The sequence below is a fragment of the Ctenopharyngodon idella genome, chromosome 6 (genome assembly GCF_019924925.1).
Source record: "Ctenopharyngodon idella isolate HZGC_01 chromosome 6, HZGC01, whole genome shotgun sequence".
Classification (NCBI taxonomy): domain Eukaryota; kingdom Metazoa; phylum Chordata; class Actinopteri; order Cypriniformes; family Xenocyprididae; genus Ctenopharyngodon; species Ctenopharyngodon idella.
In genome coordinates this window covers 2,786,207-2,806,627 of record NC_067225.1, presented here as the reverse complement: position 1 = coordinate 2,806,627, position 20,421 = coordinate 2,786,207, and the positions used below count along the sequence as shown (strand labels likewise).

Sequence of the window (20,421 nt, the reverse complement as noted above, 5' to 3'; positions counted from 1 at the left end):
CAAACTCACACGTCAACAGAGCGACTCTGAAAGAGGGCGTGTCCTGAGACGAGTCCTAGCCTGTCATTGGATGTCATTTGATTGACGCGCTGACGTGGGCGTTAGAGTGCAGGAAGTTTTTAATGAATCGCTGTTGTTTTTGAGGTGAGAGCATTCGCATTACCTTTATCATTTCACGTGATATTTTGATTTAGTGTGTTTGTCTATCAGTTTTTGTCTGCTAAAATCAGTGTTTAGTGTTTATAAAGAGCAACGCTGTGTTTTTGTTCAATGAAGAGTGTAACCGCATCATTCTGAGATATTTGAAAGAGTATCTGGATTGTTACATTAAGCTTTAGTGTTTATAATATAGAAACATAAAGTCAGGAAATCGCTTCATGTTCTAAAGACAACTTTGTATGCGAATTGTAAGAACAATTTGCAAATTGTATGACTTTGATTCTCGACGGTTTACACGGAGTCTTACAAAACAACGTATTTATTTATCTGAATTTTCTGACATATTAATTTCTTTATTCTGGAAGTCATTTGAGTGTTACATAATCAGTTTCATCATGTTAAACCTCTAAAATAGGAGGAAAAAAACATGGTTTCTTCTCATGTTTTAAGAGTGACGTAGTGTAACTTAGTTAATTGTTAGACCTTCACTGGATTAAATAATTAATTCCCTCAGAGTCCTGAAATTTGTAGTGTGTTTCCCCGTCCATTACTTTTAGAAATTGATTTTGGATCTTAAATGGTTTTCTTTGAGGTTAGTTTTTCTCAGTCCTCAGTCCTGATCAAACATGATACGTTTAGATCGTCTTGACTTGTGATAAACTTGCCATGACTGGTATTAACTGAGGTGACATGGATTAAAAAAAAAAACAAAAAAAAAAACAAAGTTAAAACTTTTATTCAGCAAGGATGCATTAAATTGATCAAAAATGACAGTAAAGACATATATAATGTTGCAAAAATATGTATTTCAAAATAAATGCTATTCTTTTCAACTTTATGTTCATCACAGACTCCTGAACAAAATGTTTCATGTTTTCCACAAAAATATGAAGCAGCACAACTGTTAATTGATAATGATAATAAGAAGGATCATGTGACACTGAAGACTGGAGTAATGATGCTGAAAATGCAGCTTTGATCACAGGAATAAATTACATTTTAACATATATTCACATAGAAAACAGCTATTTTGAACTGTAAAAATATTTCAATTTTTACTGTATTTTTCATTAAATAAATGCAGTCTTGGTGAGCCAAAGAGACTATTTTCAAAAATCTTACCGACCCCCAAACTTTTGAACGGTAGCGTAAATTCAGTCATATCAGTCAAACATTTGGACTGAACTTATGTATCTCATTTTGACCTAAAGTTATGCTTAATTACTTAAAATTAGTTTTAGACACAAATACAAATTATGCCTACGTATAAATTTATTATTGAAGTTTTAATGACATAATTTTCCACATGGATGAGCTTGTTTTGCGCTTGTAAAGTTTAATCCAGGCAACTAGGATAGGTTATTTGAGCTATGTTAATGAATTCTGGCCTGTTTAGAGGTCATTAAGGTCACCAAGAAGATTGACAGACAGTTACGGTGCGCTCACTTACCCTTGTGCAAGGTTTAACGTTGACAGCAGTACATCGGTTTTGAGTTGAGTCATCGTCAAGATGAATGTGACGTTGAATGGATGAGTGTTTACATCAGTCTGTAAATTTAGAGCGTCGTCTGACAGAATTAAACAGCCGGTTTGTTCTCTCTCTCTCTCTCTCTCTCTCTCTCTCTCTCAAACACACAAATCCACACAATAGCAGATGAAAAGAATGGCTGAGCCTGTTACAAACTGCTGGCATGGCTTTCATACTGTGTGTGTGTGTGTGAGAGAGAGAGAGAGAGAGAGAGAGAGAGAGAGAGTGTGTGTGCTGTTTTCATGTTTAGCTGGTTTAATGTTGGAATAATAGTTTTTAATGCTGTATGTGCAGCCAGGTCACAGTGTGTGTGTGATTTCAGACACGAGTGATAGATGTTGTGTAGATGTGTGTGTGTGTGTTTGTTTGGGTGGGATGTGTGTTGTGTGAGCGCTTGAATGTACTGGGTCTCTCTCAGAACCACCAGTATCGCCTTCTTTGTTCATTCCACACACACCGTTCACAGAGAGAGTTGGAATAAAGGGCTTGAATTTAGGTAAAATAAGCTCTGCACACAATTCTCTGTGGTGCGGATGATCTATCCAGATAGTTAGTGGTGAACTCAGCTCTAGGATGAAGGAGATTTTTACTCCTCAATGGCAGCTGGAGGGTGGAGGGTTCCAGGCTTTACAGGTCTTCATCACCATCATCTGTCAATCTGGGTATGTGCTCATCATGGATCATCCAAGCAGAAGAATTTCCTCTGTATGTTTGAGAAGTGCACAGCAGGTTAATAATTTATAAATCCCTTGAACTCTTTCCTCATTAAATTTAGCTATTTTTAGCTCAGTAAAGTCTATTCTATCATATTTGATATTTCTAAGGCCTCTAAATGATCAGCATGATCTGAAAATCCCGTTGCACACAATCTACTACATGCCTTCTATCATCTGATTGGCAGTTTATACTTTTTATCAAGTAAAAGCCTTTTAAATTGTACAAACATCCACCTTCAGCTCGTGATTCACGTGTCTTTCTGCTATGAAATCTTTGATGATTTTTATAAAGTAAATGTAAGAATAACTTTTATATTGTTAGTAATATAGTATTTCAAGATGAACACTGGACTGAAGCAACTTCGGTTTACTTGATTATCCTTTTTTTTTTTTTTTTGTTTAGAAAAATCATGATTATCAAATATGATAATGGCTTTTGAGGAAGGTTTATTTGTTCATCTCAATCATCATTGTATTGCATTGCATTGTATGTTTTGAAACTACAGAGCTTTGAACATAAAACTAAGCATTTAAATATCGTCTTAAGACATTATTGGGATAGACTGACGACTGATATTATTTATATGCATTTAAAATAAGGAGTCTGTTGAGATTTTACATTACAAGATATCAGAATGTCATCTTATAAATATCAGCATCTGCACCAAATCTGCCTATTTCTGCTCAGTTTGTTCCTCTGAATAAAACTGAGCTTTTTTTCCTCCTCGAGTTTGAGCTCCATACAGTATTCTCACTATATCAGACTATATAAGCCATAAAATCCTGATGTATCAAAAAATATGATACTCAACAAAAACACATATGCAAAGTTTTTTTCTGACTTATTTTTTGGTCAGGCTTTACAGGGTAAAAAAAAATGTGTTTAAAATGATGTACAGTCAGTCAAGTTCATATTTCATATCTGCGGCCATGTCATATCAGTGGCCTAATAAAAGATGTTTTATTCTACATGGAGCGGCTCAGGTCTGACATGTTGAGGTCACATGACCAACTGAATGCTGCTCACTGTATTTCTGCAACCCTCCTGTTACTGGTTATGTTTGCTCTCTGCATAAATTATACAATAACTTAAAATGTATGTTATGATGATTTATGATTTGTGGCAAAGTGTGTCAGTTGTCATATCAGCCAATGCAACACTAGTTTGCACCATTAAACCAGGCTGGTTAGTTGAAGTTATAGTTCTCCTTGTGTCTGTACAAAAACGCACAGCTACAGACAGCATTGTTAGTTCTGATTTGAAACATTCTGAAATGTTTATGATTTTTTTGTAATTATTGTGCTCATTACGTCTGTGCGTGTATTCATATATGTCCTATTTGCTGTGATGAAGTGTTTTTTTTTATGACTTTATATTGGCCATCAGGCACCCTGCTTTCTAAATAGGCATCTGCCTTTGGAAAATCACAATCCAAATGCTGAAATGAGTTTGTGTTTTTGTTTGTTTATTTGATTGTCATCCAGAACTGGCTGAGGCTGCACTATTTACTCATTAATGACCTAATTATTAATAAAAAAGGTCTGGTCTGGTCATATATGGTGTTTGTTGAACAAAGTATTTTTATGTGACGTTTTTCCTCAATTATGATGCCAGATTTGAGATTTTTTTAATGCCAAAAATCTCTGTTCATCTCAAGCTCATCCTCTGGCGTTTTGCTACTTCAGCTTGTTGCTTGATTTATATATTTCTTTATATAAAAAAAATGGATCAGAAAGATGTTTAACCAGCTGTTAAAGATGTCATCCTCAGGCTTATCACGAAATCAGACAGCAGTGAGCTGAAGAGATTTCAACACGTTTAGGTGTTTCTTAATGTCAACATCTGATAACACTGTCAGACTTTTGCTCTGTGTGCAAAGGTCAAAGACGTACATTAAGGGTCAGGAACAAAATATTACCTAAAACTCGTACAAGCCACATATTCATATTCTTTGTCTCTTACTCTTCAGTCCCAGACCATGAACTACGTGGGTCAGCTGGCAGAGACAGTGTTTGTGACTGTAAAGGAGCTTTATCGTGGTCTAAACCCGGCCACACTCACTGGCGGCATCGACGTCATTGTGGTTCGCCAGCCTGATGGCAGCTACCAGTGCTCACCGTTCCATGTACGCTTTGGGAAACTCGGAGTTCTGCGGTCCAAAGAGAAAGTGGTGAGGTGGAAATTTGTTAACTTCAGTTATCTACCATCACAAATTATTAGTGTAGATTTAGAGGAAACTGTGTTTATGTTCTGAACGGCTTACTGTGGTTGATCTATCGGTTAGTTAATGCTCTCATGCTTGTCTGACAAAATGTTCCTCTTTCTTAGAAACTAACCTTTAGAAACTAACCTTTAAAACCAGAATATGGGTAGAACATCTTGTTAGCAGGAAATAGTTTTCAAGATGTACAAGCGAGTCAAAAACAGAGTGAAAATAACTACCCAGAAGTTCTCATATTAAAGGTGTAACACATTTTGCTAGATAGTGATGACAGTCATATTTTAATTTAAAAGCAGTGGCATTTCATTTCATTTTAAATGTAACTATTTATTTATTTATTTATTTATTTATTATGTATTTTTTTACAGCATATTTAATGACAGTTATATTTTCATTCACATTTAACTTGATTAAAGTTGAACTTAATTTAACATTTTTTTTTTTCCAGCAAATTTAATGCCATGCATAATTTCATTCAGCAATATTATTTCCCTAGCATTTTACATTTTTTGTTTGTTTTTTTATTAAAATGCTTGTAGCATTCTTTTAGGCCCACTTATGATGTCAAAGATTTTCATAGCCATTTCCACTCTCTCTAACCAGTTAAACATGCTTTTTTGCTTCTGTACCTGTAAATGACCTCTGCCTATCGGCGTGCTTCATTCTATGTACTGACATTTGGGGCGTTCATATGTTAATGAGCTCAAGGATAATGATTGAGGTCTGAGTATGTCTACATAGCATATCATTTTATTTCAAACGAGAGAAGAAAATCTTATTTCTCTCGTTAATTGGTTGGTTTTTAAAATCCATATTTCTAAATATTCATCCAGATCCTTGTTCAGGTCACATAATCTCTGTATTCGTCCATCCACAGGTGGATATTGAGATCAATGGCGAGCCTGTGAGCCTGCATATGAAGCTGGGAGATAATGGAGAGGCATTCTTCGTGGAGGAGAACGAGGATTTTGAGGTCTGTCCAGATGATGCAAGTTTGTCCTGCGAGTTCACTAATCTCTCGTCTAATGTTCTGCTTTGGTTTTCTCTCTGTGTCCATCTCAGACGAGGGTTCCCGCTCATCTCTGCACCTCTCCGATCCCCACTGATGTTCCAGAAGTGTCTGAGGCGACTGAGTCTCCCTGCGGTGTCACGTCTTCCTCCAGTCGTCGCAAAAAACGTCGCAGGAAACGGGCGCGTTCTGACAACCATCTGCGTGAGGATGCTAGTTCCTCCTCGGACGAGAAAGGAGAAAGTCTAGATCAGGATGTCCTCAAGGAGGATTCACTTTTGGCGGCCAGGTTAGATGTTTACTAAGGTTATTGTACATTTACTTTTCCAGAAATTTCTGAAAATGTCAGAAAGAAGTAAGATTGGTAGCTGTTTATTTCATGAAGCACTAGTTGCAGCAGCTATGCATGAGTTACAGCATAGTTTTAACGTAAAGGGGCCCTAAGTTACAACTTACGCACTAATTAAACTTAGTTGAAGCATAACACCATAGCACTTTATTTTACAGTCCTGTTTCACATGCACATACTATGTACATATTAGATAATAACTAGGTACTAACCCTGAACCTAACCTTAGCCCATGTAGTTGCCTTTTCATTATTCAGTACTTTCGTGGGTAAGTACACTGTAAGTACATTGAAAGTGCAAATACTGTAAAATAAAGTGTAAAACTTATAACTCTACATGTAAACCAGGGCCCTAAATTAACACTCGCCAAGCGCCAAATGCTAGTAAAAATCAGTATATGAAACCGTGTCAATTACCAGTTGCCCGGTAACATTTTTATGAATTCTAACAATGCAATGTTGTGAGAACCTGACGTAAACATGTCATGAACGATGCTCGGGACAGTTGACAGGTCAGCGCTGCATCGTTTGAGCCTTGCCAATTTGAATATTCAAGGGAACTCAATTTATTACTTACGTGCTGGGAAGTTTAGTGTTCTGAAGTGCGCTCCCAGAAAGCCGCGTTTCAAACAGAGCGTGAATACTGAAATCAGCTCTGTTTCACGTCTTCTTGCGCTTGAATATTCATACCAAAATTATGTAAAAAAAAAAAAGAAAAAAAAAAGCCATCTCTGCAAAGTTATCCTGGTAAACACTCCGTGCTTTAGGTCTTAAAGTGACAGCAGCCTAATATTTCTGCTGCTGTCTGTTTTTAATTGTTAATCAAACAATAAACAGGACAAAAAAAAATCACTTACTGCTCTTGACTGAATAACTTCTGAAATTTTAATAAGGATTATGTTTAATTTATACAGTGAAGACTATCCAGTGTTATTTTACATTTGATTACTTTATTCAGTGCCTTTACCTGAAAACTACTGTTACTTGTCTTTGATAATGTTTTAAATTTATATTAGATCACTGATGGTTTGTGTTTTACTCTCTACAGTAAGTCTATATACTTCTCGATGTCAGAGGAACCCTGCGAGGAACTGTCTGGGGCTCAGAGCAGAGACGTTCATCCTCACTCTGATGGAGAGTGTTCTGTTAATGAGAGGTACTTATATATCCTTAAACATCTTCAAATGATGTTAACTTTCTCTGTTCATATTGAGAGTATCTGAACGGACAGCTCTGCCTATTTTGTTGTCTCTGTCTGTAGTGTGTTCTACAGTAGGCCCTCTTCTCCTAAGAGTGATTCAGAGCTATGCAAGCCACAGGAGTCTTTAGGACCTCAGATGCAGTGGAACTGGGGAGCTTTTCCCAAGGTACAGTGCTGTATTGCATGCGTAGCTTTCATCACAGATAAAGTCACTCCAAAATGTCAGAATGTTTCAACGCCAAGTGAGCTGCCTTTCTAGGTTTGTACCTGGACAAGGCTGTTATAGAACTTTTTCTGAAGAATATCTATGATGGTTGCATGTGCAAGTTTACAAAAGATTTCTTTGTTCATGTAGGTATGTCAGGCAGAGAGGGATGAATCTGATTTGCTGCTATCACCCATTATGCCCTCTGACCACTCCCACTTCCGCACGATCCATCGACAAACATCCTTTGATGTGGACGCCACTGACTCTATAGCGACGGTGACTGTGGTGAGACCAGAACCTCAGATTGGTACGACCAGCCCTGTTCCTTCAGATTACCCTCATGAAGTGCTTTCTTCATCAATTAACACACAACTGAACGTCAAGGTCACCGAAACGCATGTAGTGACCTTTCAGGCCACAGATGACTGCTTGACCACACCGGAAAACAAAGAGACTGGAGACTTAACAGCTAAAACTGTTAGCAGCACAGACAATGAAACTAAGACGTATGATATAACTAGCTCTGCTAATACAATCCACTGGACCAATGCTGTCAACAATGCAGGTAGTTTAGATGCTGACATAGAAAGCCAAGAGACCTGTGATGAGAAAAACATCTCGGTCGTCTCCAAAATCCAAACCATTTCCCATGTCACGTTCAGTGAGACTGAATCAAAGCTTTTAGAAGCAGAAACAGAGATAAACTCAGCGGACACAATCACGGTATTACCGAAACACCAAAGCTCTGCGGAAAAACTGACACTCAGGACGGGAGACTCAGAGGAGGGTTTAGAGATTTTACAGACCAATCAGAACGCTGATGACGCTAGAGTGATGCCAGCTCCGGAGTCCATAATCCAATCAGAGGATCAGACAGTTCTTGAGTCCTCCTCTAAAGCGACAGACTCTCAGGACAAGAGGAAAGGTAGTGGATTACTTTATCTGTACTAATTCAGTGCTTGAAAATGATGTGAAACATTTTACATGTATGTGTTCTTCCTAGTCAAGCGGAGTCAACATTTGGGACCATCTGATATCTATCTAGATGACCTCTCCAGTCTTAACCCTGAAGTCGCTGCCCTCTATTTTCCCAAAAGGTTAGAAGGTTCAATAACCAATATGCATAACATATTGGTTATAAATAAATTATTGATTTATTTGATTTGTTTTATTTCTGCTTTTTGACACAATAACTAATTTTTTGCTGTACTACAACAATAAAATATAATATTCATTGAGCATATTATTAATAGTAGTAGTAGTGGTAGTAGTATTTTTTATTAGCAATAATAATAAGAAATCCAAAGTAAAATAATTTTTTTTATTGTTTTATTTTGTTTTATTTCTGCTTTTTGACACAATAACTAAATGATAGACTACAACAATAAAATATAATATTCATTGAGTATATAATTAATATTATAATTAGTAATAAAATAATAATAGCAAAACTATTAATAAAAATAAAATAAAAATAAAACTATTTTGTTTTATTTGATTGGTTTATTTCTCTACACAATAACTAAATGTTGGACTGCAGCAATAAAATATAATATTTGAGTATATTATTACTAATAATACAATAAAATATAATATTAATTGGGTATATATATATATATAAGTTGTTTTGTGATCAGTATAGTCACACATATATTTTCATCTTTGTTTTTGAATCACTGTTATTTAAAATATTGAGTAATTATCCAAACAATACTTCATGCAACAACAGAGAGCCTCCAAATTCACACAACATTGCAGAATCGCTCTACATCAAAGATATGACCAACTTTCAATATTGGGGTCCATTTTAAGAATCTGCCACTGAAAAGCCATATTGATCAACTTTGTGGTCTATGGTGGTTCTGTCTGTTCTGCGGTAGTTGTTGATGACTTGACTATTATTTTAAATTTGGAAAAGAGTATAAAAATGAGTAGGTGTTTCTCTTTTTAAATTCCTCCCTCTGTCTTTTCAGTGAGGCAGAGTCGTCAGATCTCCGCTCGACCCATCCACCCGATCCGTCTCCTCCCTTGGGTCAGCTGTCCCCTCAGTCACTGGGCAGCACCAACGCAGACAGCGGCACGGAGTATCTGTCCGACTCTACGACAGACTCGCTGGACGTGACCATGTCTCTATGTGGGAGAGGAGACATCAGTCAAATTAGTAAAGGTAAAGAGCGAGACAGACATGCGAGACATTTTTGTTGGTTGCTTAGTTTCTGCTTTTGTTGCATTGTGCTGTGTAGCTCCACCCACAGTGAAATCTTACTAGTCCACACCCCTGCTTCGAATAACCGTATATTAAACATCAAATGTATTCTGTTTGGCTGAGATTTTGTTGTTTCATGCAGCATTTTATTTTCAGCAAAGACAAAAAAAAGCTTTAAGCTGATGTCTTTTTTAACTTTTTGTGCGTGTGTTGCAGAGAAGTTTACGGAGCATCTTGTCAAGTATCAAGACTTTGTCAACAACCCTGGAATAATTGAAGACCCAAATCTGGTCATCTGCATCAACTCAAAGTTAGTTACATTTTCAATTCAAGTTTATTTGTATAGCACTTTTCACAATACATATTGTTTCAAAGATGCTTTACAGAAAATACTTGTTTCAATATAGTTAGTATGTGTAATGCTTATTTATTTAGCAAAAAGAGCCACAAGATATCGTTTGCTACAGTGATAAAATGTTAGTATTAATATACTAACAATTCTTCTAAGTAATATAAGAAGCCTAACTGTTGGTTGGTTACCAACTTGGTGCATTAACATAGAATTAAACTGAGGTGAAGTCACATATATCTGCTGTTTTAGGGATTTAGACATGGATTATACAATCAGATTTTAGAGCCAGAGCTGTTTATGTTTCATAATGGTCTTTCATCACATCTGCAGTTTGATAATATTATAATATGGCTTTTGTTTTAGCTTTGCGGTTGATTTGTTTCAGGTATTATAACTGGGCCGTTGCTGCTCCAATGATTCTGTCAGTTCAAGCTTTCCAGAAGACTTTACCAAAGGTAGGTTGACTCAGAGGTCCTTGATCAGTGCTTAAATGACTAATCATTCACGGATAATGACTTTTTTGTTGTTGTAGAGCACCATTGACCAACTAGTCAAAGATAAGATGCCAAAGAAGTCTGGCCGCTGGTGGTTCTCCTGGAGGAGGAAAGATTTGAACAATATTGCGGTAAAAACTGAGTCCATTTCATTGAACTAACAGAATCTAACAGTAAAGAAATTATGTTTGTAACTGAAACGAGCAACTCTGAGATGATTGTGCAGTTTCCTCTTTAAGAGACTCATGAGCACAATAACTGCTGACTACGCATGAATATCTCTAATACTGCATTGCACATTAATTTTGAACATTTTTCCCATGTTAGAGAAACACAAAGCCTGACTCAGAAGGGATTCAGCTTGAAGCATCTGCCGCTATCGCTGGACCCTCTTCACTGAAGTAAGATGTGTTTGCATGCATGCAGAATATTACATATGGATATAATTTGACACAAATAATTGAAAAGGGCATTTGACAAATCCTCCTCTAGCCATGCACCAGCACAAACCACCAACAATGCATGAAAATGTGTTAGGATTAAATCATAAAATGTCTTGTTTGTGTGTCATATGAGACAAAAAAGGATGCAAAGGAACAAAACAAAAGCGACAGTTAATAACCAAACTTCATGCATCCACGCCAACAGTTGTCAGTATAAAGTCCAAAAATAACAGGACAAATAAAAAACAAATTAAACATAATCAAAACTTGATGAAAACACCTTTAAATTGAATGAATCTGTGCACCACATCACAGCAAGTTGTTCTCTTCACACTCAATCTCATGCAGCCATTTTATAACATTGCATAATTTTGTAAGTAAGTTTGGTACGAAAGCACCATGTAAATAAATGGGCTTCCTCTCCTGTTCAGAGAGCTCTTAACCTTTGACATACTGACTCTTTCTTCAGTTAAACATTATGAAAGTCAGTATTATCAACACTAATGGCTGACCTGTGGGAATGTGCATTGCTTATTTTATCTTTGACAGTAAAGTCAATAATTGCTGTTTTTGTTTTTTGTATGTGGACAGGAGTTCTGTTGAACTCTCGAGTGATGAGGATGGTTCTGTCTCCATGAAGAAGAACAGTGAGACGTTGAACACAGCGCAGTGCATCAGTCAGATGTATCGCAAATCCCTCCGGTTGACCTCTGAACAGATCGTAAGAATCACATCTAACAATATCATCATCGTTGTCAATATCAATATCGTTTGAGTGGTAGAGTTTAGTCAGGAGCAACTGGACTTTCTACAATTTGGAAATAAATTGAAACATTGCACCTCAGAATCAAAGATAGAAATAAGAAATACTATTTTAAATGTAGATAAATGCCATTGATATTCATTTTCATGACTGTATTACAGTAAGGAGAGGGTTTGTTGCATTACAATAATGATAATTTGGGTTGAAAATATAGTTAATGTGAATGTCATGAAAATGTCTCAACACTACCTGGACATTTCATACTGAACAGTTATTTATTAAAAAGAACCTATTATGCTTTTATCCATGTTCATTTTTCTTTAGTGTGTAATGTTGCTATTTGAGCATGAAAAGTTCCAAAGCACAAAGTCCCTCCAGCAGGAGTTATTCTCTATATCAGTGCGCACTGTTTCTGAAGTGTCACACTGTTCTTCATTTAAATAATTCCGCCTAAAGAATATGTAAAATAAAGTGGCGGGGCCTGGTTGAGATAGTTAGTAGTGTGTTGAAACTCGCGGTTATGGTAAGGGGCGGGACATTTCCCAAACACGCTCGAAGCGCTTGACCAATCACAACACACTGGTCCAGCCGACCAATCAGAGCACATTGTGCTTTTCAGAAGGAGGGGCTTCATAGATACAGGAACTAAACAAAGAGTTACTGACAGACTAGGAAGAGAGGAGCTGCAACAATGTTAAATATGGGGAAAATAATGTGTTTTTTAAAATTCAAGCATGAAAACCTGTTCTAGTAGAGCCCAAAAATCTAAATCAAGGCTTTGTAAAAGGGTATAATATGGCCTCTTTAATAAACTAGACGTGTAATGACTTGTATGAATTTTAGATTTTATTTATTTTATTGTGTGTGGCAGGAGAGTCTAAATCTGCGTGAAGGGGCCAATAATGTTGTGTTCAGTGTGACCACGCAGTATCAGGGCACCTGCCGCTGTGAAGCTGCCATTTACCTGTGGAACTATGATGACAAAATCATCATCTCAGACATCGACGGAACCATCACTAAGTGAGTCCGTGTGTTTGTCTGAGCCTCTGCAGAATTTCAAGTCACTATGTGTACATTATGCTAACAGTTGTTCACCTTTCTCACGGTATCAGGTCAGACGCACTGGGTCACATTTTACCGCAGCTGGGGAAAGACTGGACTCATCATGGCATCGCCAAACTATATCACAAAATACATCAGTAAGAAACACACAAGGTTCAATTCACAAGTTTCTGATTTTTATAAAACATTTGTAGTTCACTATTATCATGTGCGATTTTTTTATAATAGTTTTGATAGATACAGGTTTAAAGCAGTGGCAATGCAAATATTTTAAAGGTGTCATATCATACTTTAATAATTTAGTTTTTTTCCCCGAGTTAGACTAGAAATAAGGGCATGCCATTTAATGAATTATTAATTGCATATATTAATTGCATAAGTTCTGTCATGAAACAAGATGGCACAGGCTGATGGGTCCTTAACTCAATCTGCTTGTAATCACATCATTCTCTATAAGGCACAGCTGATTGGTTTCTACTGTATCAGTAGCCAATGAGCTCTCTGCTCAACCTTCAAATACTTGGTCAGCCTTTGCTGTAGCAGTTGCAGCGCGCTTTCAGAAACCCTCCACCTTCCCCAGCTCCACCTGTATAGATCTGCTACGGGTAATTCATGTATGCTATTGCACAGCAGCAGCATGTCTTACTTGCTCACAGCAGCGTGTCGTGTGTGTATTAGCAGTAGCAAGTCCCGTACTTGCTCTTCAGCAGCAGCAATAACAGCAGCAGCAGTGTAACAGATCTATTCCACCAAGACCAAACATATCAACATTGTCATCTCCCTTACCATACCAAACACTCTGAGAGTTGTCATGACAGAACTATATTTGTTGACAAAGTCCCTCATGCAATTTGCTTTGCAATATCACATCTCACTTCCATTATTCCATGAGCATGAACAGTTTTAAAAACACTGCTGTTCTGGTCTGCCCTGTTTAGCTGTTTTTTTAAAATGCATGGTGTGAGATGCATTCATTTATTTATGTAATTGATATATTGACAGCCCAATTAATACTTTTATTCAGCAAGGATGCATTAAATTAATCAAAAGTAAATACAATTATAAGGTTACAAAAGATTTCTATTTCAAATAAATGCTAGGTTTCCACAAAATATGAAGCAGCACAACTGTTTTACATAGAAAACAGCTATTTTAGATTGTAATAATATTTCAATACTTAGATCAAATAAATGCAGCCTTAGTGAGCAGAAGAGACTTTAAAAACATTTTAAAAATCTTACCGACCTCAAGCTTTTGAATGCTGGTGTATTTAACAATAATTTATGATTTTGTTTTTCTCTTGCAGGAATGGTTATAAGTTCCTGTACTGTTCGGCTCGAGCTATAGGCATGGCAGACATCACTAAGGGTTACTTACAGTGGGTCAATGATAGAGGAACTGTCCTACCCAAAGGACCAGTGCTACTGGCTCCCAGCAGCCTGTTTTCTGCATTACACAGGTGAGCACATAGAAAAGTGGGCTGTGTTACTGTTAAAGTCGCCATGAAATTGAAGATGAGCTTGTCTTTTCTTCCCTATTATGACGTAAATCTGAGTGAAACGGCTTCTGGAACAAGAACAAATGTAGGGTGGGGCTTGATTTTGTCCATGAGGAATTGATTGGATGGTTGTGGTTTGCTATTGGTGGATCTCATGTGACAGGTTGCCCCGCCCTCATTATCAGAGAAGAGAAGAGATGTCGCTGCAAGAGGGAGGGGAAGTTATTCTGATTCAAGATTACGAGGCACATGAATTTAAAGAAATAATGACGTGCATGGATAAATAGTGCAACATTACATAAAAAAATTAGAATTGTCAATTTTGATTTCATGGTGACTTTAATTTAATCTCATGTAGCCAGAACCTTAAAGTCCACTTTACAGATAACTGCACAAATGATACCGAGGCTGAGACTACTGTTAATGTAATTCTTTGTGTGTGTTTTTCAGAGAGGTGATTGAGAAGAAGCCAGAGGTGTTTAAGATCGCCTGTCTCACTGATATCAGAGATCTGTTCAGTCCCATCAGACATCCCTTCTATGCTGCATTCGGCAACAGAACTAATGTGAGGGTTTCTGCAATATTACAAACATGCATTTCCAAGGAATTATGGAAAAGTCTGACCATATTTTGTTTCTGTGTCTAGGATGCATATGCATATAAGGAGGTTGGTGTGCCCGAGACTCACATATTCACTGTCAACCCGAAAGGAGAACTAATACAAGAAAAGACCAAAGCAAACAAGTCCTCGTAAGTTACATCTCACACACACACACACACACACACACACACTTACTTCTATTTTCATTGATAATATTCACAAATAAAAAAAATCATTTTGACTGGCATTGTGTGTGTGTGTGTGTGTGTGTGTGTGTGTGTGTGTGTTTCAGCTACTCTCATCTCAGCGAGCTGGTGGATCACTTCTTCCCCTTCATCTGTAAAGATCCAACCACATCCTTCGACTGTCCTGAGTTCAGCCATTTCTCATTCTGGAGGGAGCCGTTGCCTCCGCTGGACCTCGCTGATCTGATCTAGACGCATCATCCGTCTGGTTTAACTCCACACCAATCATCTCTCAATGTCAATCAGTTATACCTCTTTCTCAATATTTCTTCTTTATATAGAGCTTAATGTGTCTGTGCATTTACAGGGAAACCTGCTGTAGCATTTAAACTGGAGATGTACACACACACACACACACACAAGCAAGCCTGTGAATCTACACAAACACAGCATGACACATGCAACTGTAATGCGATAACACTATATTGAGCATCTTTTCTTTATCAGAAATGTTTTTTGACCCCACAGATGGAAACAAAACTCAAGAATCTGTGTTAAAGCCTCTGTGTGCCTTCACTATTACTATAATACTGAGCTGGGATTCTCATGAATGTATGTTCATTTCAACTTCTCCGCCAAATAATGGCCTATGACGGATTTTTATTTGTATTTTTTAATTATTTTTTTTTTATACAAATGCTTTATTTGAGTGGTTACTGTAAGAGTGTGAATTTGTTTTATTGGCAAATACTTTATACAACTAAATTGTATTTCTATTTATTTTGAGCTTTCAAATTGAGCAAAGACAATCTATATGTATTTGGCTTCCATTTATTGTATTTAAAAAAACACATTGAAAATAAAAACATCACTGAGTGACACTTGAAAATTCACTTGACTGTTAGTGGTGTTTCCCAAAGTAAGCCTTACTTGCTCATTCATTAGTTCAAATCCTAATATTGTGGTTAAACGTAACGTGCAAAGAATGCATGAATCCATGCTGGAAAATAGTTTAGCATTTAGACACCTTTGACATGCTGATTTTAAGAACTAAGATCTGTGACACCAAAAAATGTAATTTTGCATTCTGTATAGGAAGGATAAGGAATGATTCCAAACTTTGAACTCCGGTTATAAAGAGGGAAACATCAACCAAAAACTTATATATATATATATATATATATATATATATATATATAATAAAAGTTCCCGTTTGACAAAAAAAAATAAAAATAAAAAATGTTTAGGTTGATACTACCTGGCTGGCCAAAATATATTTATTTATCTTTATATTTTTATTACTGTGTAAAAACATATTTAACAATCTATTATAATTAATAAAAAAAATTGGTTATATTATGTAGCTACCTTATTTTTATCCGGTTCTTGTCCACATCAGTAATATTTTTGTCAAATGGGAACTTTTATTTGTTAATGGAGGTTGTTGTAGTTTTATCTTTTTTTTTTTTTTTTTCTGGTGTGGTTCAAAATATAAAAAGAAATAAAATCAGCAAAAGATGAAGGAAGGTATTGATGTGCTTCTTTTTTATATAGCGTGATAAAACAGGTCAAAGACAACTTCTGTAAACTCCAATTACGTCATATTAGTGTTTTGTTGTTACCTCGGATGTGTGGAGTAAATGCTTAAGTAAACACGATTGAGCTGCTGCAGCAGTTTGACTAAATAAAGGTGTGTATGGCTGTAAATGCAGATCACAGGCACTCCTTCACCTCTTAACGATACACTCACTGTCTGTATGAACAGTAACTTGGTTTACGTAGCAAACAGCACGTTTTCAATATCAGGAGGAAATTTAAGAGGAAAATGCAGGTATGTGCAGCATATTAACCTTAAAGAAATATAAGTAGAAATACTGTGACATAAACCCATAAATTAATCGAGTCTATGTAGTAATCTCTGTGGGTTATACAGTAACACACGAGCGATGATGTAGGCGGTGCGACGGTAACGGCAGGGAAACGAAACTGCATCGATTACTACTGCAGGCGTTAACGGGAGTGCGTCGCGTTTGGCTTGATGTAAACGAAAACATAATATTGTGTTGCTATGATGATTGTATACACACAGTTCGACGTGCATCTGCATCTGCATCTGTGTGCGTTCTAGGTAAGACATGCACGTTTCTAATTTATGTTGGAAAAAATGGCTGAACATAAACAACTAAAAGCGGCCACGTCTTTGTGAAAGGGTTTCTACCCTTATACTACACGCGATAAACAGCATGGCGAGTTTTAGGATATGAAAGTGAGTGGTGTGTCTTAGTGGTTGACGGCCACAAATTTGTTGGAGGAAGGTGTCAAAGTCTAGCCTCGTTCACACTGTCTGTCAGCGAGCTCATGGCTGCAGGTCGCGCCATTCGCCGCTAGTTGGCGTCCTGTCGCTTTATTTTAGCTTCGGCAATCTGACCACAAATTATATCCCAGCTTCTCAGAGCTTTTGCTAAACGTTCTGTTCTGGCAAGATTCTCTTAAAGTTATGGACAAATGTTCTTCCACTAATGTTAATAGTACGTTTGTTCCTGGTTATCTGTTCTTTAATAATGTTCTCAAAACGTTAACATAAAAACGTTATCATTCATGAAACGTTTTACTGAAACCTTATGAAGTTTGTGTAACTTTTTTAAATTTTACTTCTTGATTCAGAACGTTCAGAGAACATTCAAAAATAGCATTCCCATAATGTTTGCAGAATGATAAAATTGAATGTTCTCTTACCATTTGCATTACAACTAAAAAACGTTTTTAAATCATTTTAAAAACTGGATGTTTTCAACATTCAGCAAATAACGTCTTATTAACTTAAAGTGGTTGTTAGCAAAATGCTAGATGCTGTTTTATTTGATTTCAACAAAATAGTTATTAATTTAATGGGTAACACTTTAGTTTGGGGTCCAATTCTCAGTTTATTGAGGCAAAAGTCATATTTAATAGTTAGTTAATAGTGAGAATTTGACTCTAAACTGAAGTGTGACCATTTAATGAGATTCTTATCTGCTATTAAACACTTATAGGGAAGCCTATTTTTATAAATTTGTTTCAAAATTCCATGATGAAATTAAGATACATTGAGAAAGTTCATAATTGATAGTAAAAATAAATAGCTACACGTAATTCATCATGGAATGTCAGATGTACTTATATTTTGAAATTTTAATTAAAATTTTATTTTCATGAAGGGAGACATTTTGTCACATATCTATTAGCATGAAGCCAAATGACCATATATGTAGGCTAACTATATGTTTTCTCTTTCTGTATTACACAGAGATAATCATAATGGCAGACTTATATTCAGAGGGCTGTTTGGAGTCAGAGCTCACCTGTCCCATCTGTCTCCATCTCTTCCTCGACCCGGTCACTCTTCCTTGCGCTCACAGTTTCTGCCTGGTTTGCCTGGAAACATCTGATAGGGATAAAACTTCTGGATCTGCTCAAGAACTTTGTTGCCCAGTATGTGGACAGGAACATCTCAGCCCAGAGTCCCTACCGAGAAATGTCAAACTGAAACAAATAGTTGAGAACTACAAGGCCAACAGTGCCAGTGGTGAGCTTCACTCCAGTGCAGAGGACAAGATGATCAATGATGAACCATCTTCAGAAGACACTGATGAGTCCACGTCAACAGATTGTGGGAAAATCTCTCTTGAGGGGACGGAAGCCAATGGACGGAGGTCTATATTAAGTCCAATTATAACTAGTCTTCAAGAAAAGCTTGCTGTAGTAGATGATCTGGTCAATAAAGAAACGGCCAGAGAGGCTGCGATCAAAGCGACACATGCTGATCTGAGGAAAGATGTGAGCAGCGTTCTACAGGAGATGGCAGAGCTACTGGAGACCTACAGAAAGACTGGAATGAAACTTCTGGAGGTTGAACTGAAGCCCAGAGAAGATGCTGTTGGGAAAAGAGTGCAGATGCTATCAGACCTCCAGAAGCAGCTGAGATCGGCTGAACTTCGGGTCAACGCATTAATGGGCGAGACTGAAGACCCGTGTTTCAGTGATGGAGTCCGAGATGTCGAGAGCCAAGTTTCCAGCTTGACCGTGGAGCCTCTGCGGGACTTTACGAGCGATCTGGAATTATCCAGCAATTTGAAAAAAGTCTGTGAGAAAATCGAGCACCAAAATAACCAACTCCGTCTTGGACTTGGATCCGCTCAGCGGGCTCTACGCGTTGTTCTCAACCCATCTGAGGTGACATTTAACCCCGATACCATCCATCCCAATCTGGTTTTGTCGGAAGACCTTAAAACTGTGTCTTTTAGCGTTGCCAAACAGCCGTATTCGGCCAGTTCTCAGAGGTTTACCAGTTTTTTCCAAGCTTTAAGCTCCCAGAGCTTCGTCCAAGGAGAACATCTTTGGACCTTTCAGGCTGAGGGTTGTCCTTGGGTTATGGCCGTGTGCTACGGTGAACTTCCCCGATCCGGTTCTGGTAGCGGTCTGGAGAGCAGTGCTGGATCCTGGTGCCTCATGTACTGTGATAACCTTCTGAGGGCGTACGAAAAAGGAAAGGACACACCACTTAGACGTACGCCATCTCTGAAGAGAATGGAGATACACCTCAGCTTCAGCACTGGCACTTTAGCGTTTTACAGCATTAGTGATGTGAGTGGGGATAAAACTCATCTGCATACTTTTAAAGTCAGCTTTACGCACCCGGTGTATCTGGCTGTAAGGATGATGTCTGGTCAGCCCAAAGCACATATAACAGTCAACTAGCTATTTCATACAAATGCTGTACTACACCTTACAATGGAATTATTGCAGACGGTTAAAGTTTAATGCACTCCATTACAGAGGTGTATTGGGAGATTATTTAAATGGCCATTAGAGTAAACCACTTGTTTCTGCACTGCTTTCACCTTGTGCCACTAGTTGTCAAATATATTTTTTGCAGCTTATCCATATTTGCCCTTTTCTGATGAAGTTATGATGCAATACGTCATTAATGTTCACCTCTTATGCACTGAATGCATCTTGCTGCACATTAATTGTCACGTGCATTCTGCTTTCAATATTTAATTTAATCAAAATGTGGTGTTTCTTGACTCATGTGATGTTGCGTTTGAGCATGTGACATTAATACAAGCCTGCATTACATTTGCTTGTCATTTAAAAAAAAAAAAAAAAAAAAATCTAATTCTGTTTCTGTTTCTTTGCTGTGCTTTTCTTTTAACATGTGTATTAATACTTTTGTTCTGTCTACATTTAAATAAACAGTAGCATCTACATTTTTCTAGTTATTTGCCTATTGTCTTTTTAAAACCCCAAAGATTATTTTATCTTTTATTTTGAAGTGTTGCCTTCACGGCGACCATCGACTTCGGAAAGACGGTTAGTCTTTTATTTTGAAGTGTCGCTCAGATAGGGATCTCTGTAGTTTATACAGGTGCTGGTCATATAATTAG

General features: G+C 37.2%; 2 protein-coding genes across 4 annotated transcripts; both read left to right on the top strand.

Annotated features, from left to right (window-relative positions):
- The first annotated feature begins 37 nt into the window (after nucleotides 1-37).
- Nucleotides 38-15,888, top strand: zgc:123305. The gene is made up of 20 exons (XM_051897395.1): nucleotides 38-144; nucleotides 4,374-4,574; nucleotides 5,503-5,598; nucleotides 5,688-5,923; nucleotides 7,031-7,138; nucleotides 7,244-7,349; nucleotides 7,539-8,316; nucleotides 8,395-8,488; nucleotides 9,365-9,558; nucleotides 9,814-9,907; nucleotides 10,335-10,404; nucleotides 10,482-10,574; nucleotides 10,771-10,844; nucleotides 11,478-11,607; nucleotides 12,521-12,669; nucleotides 12,762-12,848; nucleotides 14,018-14,170; nucleotides 14,660-14,774; nucleotides 14,856-14,959; nucleotides 15,103-15,888. Exons 2-20 carry the CDS (start codon nucleotides 4,383-4,385, stop codon nucleotides 15,245-15,247), a joined length of 3,018 nt encoding a protein of 1,005 aa, XP_051753355.1. The 5' UTR covers nucleotides 38-144; nucleotides 4,374-4,382; the 3' UTR covers nucleotides 15,248-15,888.
- Nucleotides 15,889-16,574: 686 nt separating this feature from the next.
- trim107 (tripartite motif containing 107) lies at nucleotides 16,575-20,252 on the top strand. 3 transcript variants are annotated; one of them, XM_051897398.1, is made up of 2 exons: nucleotides 16,575-16,685; nucleotides 18,282-20,252. In XM_051897398.1, exon 2 carries the CDS (start codon nucleotides 18,293-18,295, stop codon nucleotides 19,730-19,732), a length of 1,440 nt encoding a protein of 479 aa, XP_051753358.1. In that variant the 5' UTR covers nucleotides 16,575-16,685; nucleotides 18,282-18,292; the 3' UTR covers nucleotides 19,733-20,252. The 3 variants fall into 3 exon arrangements, with proteins under 3 accessions (XP_051753358.1, XP_051753357.1, XP_051753356.1); XM_051897397.1 differs by lacking the exon at nucleotides 16,575-16,685 and adding an exon at nucleotides 16,691-16,826; XM_051897396.1 differs by lacking the exon at nucleotides 16,575-16,685 and adding an exon at nucleotides 16,934-17,123.
- Nucleotides 20,253-20,421: the final 169 nt, after the last annotated feature.

Bases quoted from the DNA above. Each gene is read 5' to 3' on its own strand.
- trim107 (XM_051897398.1), top strand. From the start codon at position 18,293: ATGGCAGACTTATATTCAGAGGGCTGTTTGGAGTCAGAGCTCACCTGT.
- zgc:123305 (XM_051897395.1), top strand. From the start codon at position 4,383: ATGAACTACGTGGGTCAGCTGGCAGAGACAGTGTTTGTGACTGTAAAG. The intron at 9,559-9,813 runs GTAAAGAGCGAG...CGTGTGTTGCAG, and splicing joins CATCAGTCAAATTAGTAAAG to AGAAGTTTACGGAGCATCTT. The intron at 12,670-12,761 runs GTGAGTCCGTGT...TCACGGTATCAG, and splicing joins ATCGACGGAACCATCACTAA to GTCAGACGCACTGGGTCACA.